Below are 6,780 nucleotides of genomic sequence, written 5' to 3'. Positions count from 1 at the left end.
TATTAACTATTCCTATTACTTCTGCGTCTTATGGAAAACGTTTTTAAAATAAAAATTGTTGAAATCTTATTTATGATCTACTAGGTCACATTAAATAATCTTGCTCTAATTTTTTTTTATTGAAAATAACGTTTTAAAAAATCTTGATTGTAAAAGAATTACTGATGATTCTGCAACAAAGAAAAATTATTGGAAAAGGATATCATTGTGAGAACCCTAACCAAAGTATTAGTGAAAGATATAAATTATTATTATTACTATTATTATTATTATTAATGGGATTAGAATCGAATAATCAAGGGGCATAATACTTCTTTGCATCCTTTATTATACTCGCACTTATTTAAGAAATTATATAAAAATGGCCATAAAATAAATGCACATATAACTTTAAAAAATCAAAGTGAAGAAATAGGATCATTGAAATACTAAGATGGTCAAATTATTCTTTAATAATCTCTCACTTGAATTTAAATTTCACAGATGGATTCGATGCATCCCTAATCAACCCATTGAATTTAAATTACATTAACAACAGGCTAATCAAAATTGGCTATCACTTAAATGCATTGAAAGATTAGTATTTCATAATTGTTTGTAATATACAATATATAAAAGAGGGAGGGGGTAGAAGAAGAACAAGTATAAACAAGCACATATAATGAGTCATTATAATAGATGCCAAAATAATTTGATATGACCACATTTATGTATACTATAACATGATGAATTTAACTTTTCTGCATAAACCTTGCTGTTAGTGTCTGCAGAACTGCAAAATTTTAGCAATCAACTTTTGCAGCAAAAGAATAATATCATTATCCTGTGCCATAGGTCCTTTCTTAATTGACTTTTTTCAGCTTCCAACATTCTCACTGGGCTTCCATTCCATTCTTCAGGTAATCTGTAAATCATACACGATTAGGCCTGAATATTTATGACCATAGATAGCTTCTGTATTGCTATAGAGAGACAGAAAAAAGTGTAAGAAACTTACATGGGAAAAGCAAATGAATGTGTGCTGCTTATGCTGTCATTAGAGTGATGAGAGACATTGCTAGATGTTGTTGCAGGAGCAGCATATGATGTTGGACCACCAGATAGAGGGCCTTCAGCACAGGAACAAGTCCCTTGAGGATCATTTTCTTGTCTTTTTCCTGAACCTTTAGGACTTTGTGAGTTATACATATCAGATCTACACATGATTGTGTCAGCAACTTGCACACAATCTGCACAACATGGAAACTCCACTCTGCTGCCAACTGTACCCAAAAATGAATTTTTTTGCCAATTCTTCAGAGATCTTGAAAAGTCTGTTTCCGTTGCTAATGCCTACGGATTGTTCAAGATAGAATAGTTCAGCGAAATTCAGAGTCAATATTTTTTATGAAGGATGATGATTAACTTGTCCTCAATGTCACCACATTTACTGATTTTGTGGTTGAAGTCAAGTAGATTATTGGTTTGAGTTGAGTGAAGTAATTTATCCATGTAAATATCCGCTATTGATTCATCTTAATCATCAAAACCTAGTACCAATAACACTTCCACACTCGCTTAATTTCCAACACTTGTTACAATAGAAATAAGAGTTATTCCCAATAGTCTAACAGTAAAATGTAACATCAATGTAAATTTTGGAATGAGCTTCTTATAGAATACAATTGTTCTAGGTCACACTAACATTTAAAATTTCATTCATTTAATAGCACTGTTGCAGTATTTGAATGCATACATATTTTCATGGAGGAGGAGACTTACTTTCCAAAAGAAAGAGTTATGCACCAACAGTGTTAAATAGTTTTGCACTATCAACTAATCACAAATCACTATTTGTATGACTTTCATTATATTCATTGAAAAAGTCAGCATTATACTTATTTTCCTAAGCCAGAAGAAAAATAAACCTAGTTTACTCATGAAGTCCTACCATCTTAGCTTAAGCAACAAATCAGTTCTGAAATAAAGCAAGTCCCGTTTAAACAGTCATGTAATCTGGAACTTTTCACCTAGAGCTAACAAATGAAATGACTTCAGTCAATGCAGAGAATTGGTTATATAAGTTGAGAGACTTTGTTTTAAGAAATAGAGAAACTCTTTTAGAAGACAAATTTCACTTTTGTTTGTTTGACCCATTAGCATTTTCCACAAAGAAATTAGCTATCCTGATATGGTTCTAGAAAATTTTGACGACCGCAACCACAATGAATGTGCAAGCATGAGATTAATTTGTCTCACCTCTCTAAGGGTCTCTGGTGTTGTCTTCTTTTTGGGGTGATCAGTTGAAATCTTGCGTCCTGAATCCCCTTCAACATCAATCACTACAGCTCTGGAATCATAAAATTCCATTGCATCCTTAAGGGAAAGAGGTTTAGAAGCATATTCTAATGGTTCCATAGTCCTTAGATTTGAATCTCTTCTATTCAAGTCAGACTCAGAGTGAGATAACACTATATCATGATCTAATGCCGAATTTTCCGTGAGACACTTGCCTTCTGGTGACACTCCCCTACCAATGCAAGTGTCCTTGACAAACTGCTCATTATCCTCTTGAATAAAGACAACCAATTCTGGTACATCATAGTCCATCACATTCATTCCTGCTGAAAAGTTCTTTCCCTTGCTAAACCTTGACAAGTTCCCTGAAGCATTGGTACAATGCCCTACATTCAACAACCTCTTTATTGGAATCTCCCTTGTCCTAAAACTATTATTAGTATTACCCTCCACTCTGTCCCGAATAATTTTCTTTTCTTCTTCCCTTCTTTGATCTTCACAATGAAATAAATTTGTATGTTTCATGCTGCGTCCTTTTGAACGTCTCATCTTGCCAAAATTATCACTACCTCACTGCATGGGAAAGACTGGTTGTGAGATTTGCAAGATGAATTTGATAAGAAAATAAACAGTAATATGCAATCCAAGACTGCAAAGGGTTTCAATTGCAGTTCCAGTTTTGTCACTATCCTTCACATCACAGAAAGTTTTGGGGAAAATACAGCTAATGTGGTCAAATTCCATTTGCTAAAACCATCATAGCTAAACATTTGGGTAATCTATTGATCAGGAATATGATATATGTATACCATGAACATACAAAATGTAACGGCACCTTTGAATAAAAGTAATTATTAGATTGACATTATGCAACCAGTTACTGTTTTGTACTACTTTTATCCGTGTTCTAGGACATTAAATATGAATAATGAAGAGAAATTAAATATGTATCTAATATAATAATTTCTGGGCTTTATACACTGTTGGTGCCAATTACATACAAAGAATTAATGTAGTCCTTTACAGTGGAGAGGGCTGAATTATTTACAATAGACCCTGCGCTAGTTTGGATTCTTTTAAAACAGCAGGTGGAAAATTCAGGAATGAATTTATATATGAAAATTGTTTTAAAACTAATTTCTACAAAAATTATCAATAATTTTAAGGGGATAGCAAATGTAGGGACAATGATCACGTACCTGTAATTGTTCAAGTCCAGGGGCCTAAGGATTGGCCATCACATTCAGTTTGCATAAATCTGCGAAATTACACTGACTGTTTATCTGGTTTGAAAGTGATGAAATGAATATATGAAGAAAAGGAGGATTTTGAAGATTTTCTGATAAACAAGAATGCAATCTGTTCAAGCAAACTACAATATTTGAATATAGATAACAAAGGTAGAATACCAAGTTCTCAAACAGAATGATGAATAGAATTTTTAGAGAATCCATGACTGTAACGTGAAGCAAGATAAACATAGATAGCCTAAATTGGCGGGATATGAAAATAGATAACTAAAAAATTAAAAAAAAAATCCCTGAAATCATATCTATCACTGATGAAAGAAGCATACTTTACCCATGGCCCAAATGCAGATATTGAAAGTTACACTTTCTGTGTTGTTGTTTTCCCTCTAAATCTCAACACAAGCATGAAATTGTGTTCCTTGTCATTCTGAAAACATATAATCCAGGAACAAGGCCAAAGAAGTATTTATGCAAATTGATAAAACAAAAACAGAACAAAAAAGTGATGATCAGAAGGATATGAACCCAATTTGAATTACCAATATGTGAAGTCCTGAAACAACTCAAAGGTCAAAATTGCTCCTCAGTATCACATGCTAGGTTCATGGATCATTTGCAACTCCATTTACCCCAAGAAACGCAGAGTTATGTCACTCTAGTTTCAATAGAAACGGTTGGTAGAAAAATATAAAAGGAAAAATAAAAAATGAAAAGTGAAAATAATAAATGGACGGTTCAGAATATTTAATATCCTTAAAACAAACACCAAACAGCCAGATTGACAACACAAATGTTGTTTGCTTGCACATCCTCTAACATGTCTCACAAAAGTCATGCGTTTCATAGTTTCCTATGATTCTCTTCTCTCCATTCCTCTTAAACACGCTCTTGCTGTTTGGTGACCATGAAATTCGCATGAGAACAGCACATAGTAAATAGTTTGAATATATGAGCTTATAGAAAGTGGATTTTTAGATTTAACTTACCTCTATTAAATCATCTTGTGAGGGAAAGATTACCCCACATACACACTCTATTTTAGTATTATCTCACACAGGTTGTGTTTTTTCCCATATCATGTTTTTTCTTTTTCTTGAATCTGATGCTGAACAATGATGATGGTTATTCATTTCAGAATAAGAAAAAATTGTTATTTAGGATTTGTTTGAGGTATTAATTAACCTTCCTTCATACATTGTTGCCAAAGGGAAAGGTTTCAACTTTCATTCAATGGGTTCACTCCTCTCTTCTGGTTTGTCATCAGCAATACTCATTATTATTGTCATTTTTTCTTGTTTCAGAAGAAACGTAAAAAGTCTTTCTATTTTGAATTGGGACGCAATACAGAGACATTTCATTATCATATTATTTTCCCAAAATGTCAAAATACATATAATTAATTTATTGTAAAAGTAAATAAATATTCAAATTACTAGTAAATATTCAAATGAACCATTAATTACAATGCCAACAAACGTTAGTTTAATCACAATAAAAAAGTTTGTATTTTATAACATGCATAAATCTTTTCAACTGATTATAGTAATCAAATAATCGTTTTAAGTATTTCTTTATGTTGTCATTAAATGACTATACAAAACAAACATATATAACACAAAAGTTGATTTCACGTTTATTAGTCAAGAAGACATTTTTAACAAGTATCTTAAAAACATTAATTAAAGAAAATTTCTTTAGAATATTAAATAACATTTATTATATCTAGTTAAATGTTGTCATTAGTTTCTATATCCTGTTTATTTCCAACGATTAGTTATTACCATACTTTATATGTTATGATTTGTTTCTCTAATTTGCGTAAACGATTTAAATATGTATAATTCATCTTAGGTGATATCATTGTCAATCCATCATTTTGATTCTCTTTTATTTTATTCCTTCACTCAATATCCAAAAGTATATAACATGGATATAATGATATCCTTCTCCAAAGACTTATTGCTTCTTTACTACTTAGCTGTCAATGGTTTAGGAAATAGGAAAACTAACACAAAGTCAAACAACCTTTTAATACCATTTAAAACTATTTAGTTTAATGATAATTTTGGTCTTATATTTTAGGAAATTAATTTTAGTTTTCCTATCTTTTTTATAATACCATTAAGTGAATAGAAAAGATTTTTTCTTTGTATGTCTTGAAAATCCTTTTTATCATGTTCAAGTATGCACACACTAATTAATAAATATATTTTAACTAAATATAACTCATTTTCTATCACTTGAGTAACTTTTACTTGAAGAAGACAAAAATGAAAAATATTGTAAATATACTTCTCCATTATCTTCTAACATCATAACTTTTTGTGTGTACATTCAGATGCAATATGTTCAAAAATCAAACATTTAAAATACTTTTTCACTTATCTTTTCTTGAAATTTAGTGATGTAAGATAAGATGATATTGATAAACTAAAGGGGCGTTAGAGAAGTCAATATAACCCATGAATGAACATTGAAGAGTGACAGAAGCATACACCCATTGTGTGCCTGAAAACAGTAGAAACAAGAATAAGAGTATGAAACCATGGTGCGGATTAAGGAAATCATTATGAATAATACACCCCTTTAAAATGGAATCTTAAAGAATAAGTGCAAGGAAGGTTAATAACTTGTTGAAGAAGTTCTCCAAGATCATAATCAAAACAAGACTAGAACACTCCTAGAACAGTCAAATGTTGTCTCACAAATTCAAGTTTATTTTACAAGAACCTTGGAATGTTATTTATAGTTTAGTGGTGCAGCCAAAGAAGAGAAGAAAGTAGTTTCAAGTTGGTTACTATTGGATTTTGGATTGAGTGCTTACCACTAGATAAAAAAATTATAGTTTATAGTGAGAACACGAATCTTTTTGTTTAAAAGTGTAACAGCCCAAGCTCCAAGATGCGAGTGTGACTTGATCCATCTGGCCTCTGCCACAGGACAATTGATGTTACCTGTAACAATTTTTTATTAGGAATCAAACTCTTCGATTGTGACTTGGTCAAACTGGCCTATGCCATAGGACAACTGTGCTAGTTGCAATAATCCTCTGTTGGAGGATTGTCCTACTGGGAATCAAACTTGTGACCTTAGTTTTGAAACCAAATTTTGAATTGAGAGCTTACCGCTAGACCAAAAGTTATACCTCACACTCATAGCACAACTCTTCATAAACAAAGGAAGAGAAATGTGGGACCTGAAGTGAGGACCACGTGGGGCAGGATCCGACCCAGAGGTTTTGGAGTTGACCGCT

The 6,780-nt window shown here is 31.9% G+C and overlaps 1 protein-coding gene across 6 annotated transcripts; it reads right to left on the bottom strand.

Moving 5' to 3' along the window:
* Positions 1-549: 549 nt before the first annotated feature.
* LOC137822833 (uncharacterized) lies at positions 550-4,652 on the bottom strand. 6 transcript variants are annotated; one of them, XM_068627838.1, is made up of 7 exons: positions 4,514-4,652; positions 4,067-4,418; positions 3,854-3,954; positions 3,477-3,535; positions 2,239-2,850; positions 998-1,332; positions 550-904 (listed from the first exon to the last, which is right to left on the bottom strand). In XM_068627838.1, exons 5-7 carry the CDS (start codon positions 2,824-2,826, stop codon positions 790-792), a joined length of 1,038 nt encoding a protein of 345 aa, XP_068483939.1. In that variant the 5' UTR covers positions 2,827-2,850; positions 3,477-3,535; positions 3,854-3,954; positions 4,067-4,418; positions 4,514-4,652; the 3' UTR covers positions 550-789. The 6 variants fall into 6 exon arrangements, with proteins under 6 accessions (XP_068483939.1, XP_068483935.1, XP_068483938.1 ...); XM_068627834.1 differs by having other exon boundaries at positions 3,859-3,954; XM_068627837.1 differs by lacking the exons at positions 3,854-3,954; positions 4,067-4,418 and having other exon boundaries at positions 4,514-4,628.
* Positions 4,653-6,780: the final 2,128 nt, after the last annotated feature.

The sequence above is a fragment of the Phaseolus vulgaris genome, chromosome 9 (assembly GCF_000499845.2).
Source record: "Phaseolus vulgaris cultivar G19833 chromosome 9, P. vulgaris v2.0, whole genome shotgun sequence".
In the NCBI taxonomy this organism is placed as follows: Eukaryota; Viridiplantae; Streptophyta; class Magnoliopsida; order Fabales; family Fabaceae; genus Phaseolus; species Phaseolus vulgaris.
The sequence above is the reverse complement of the archived record's forward strand: the minus strand, read 5'-3'. Positions and strand labels throughout refer to the sequence as shown.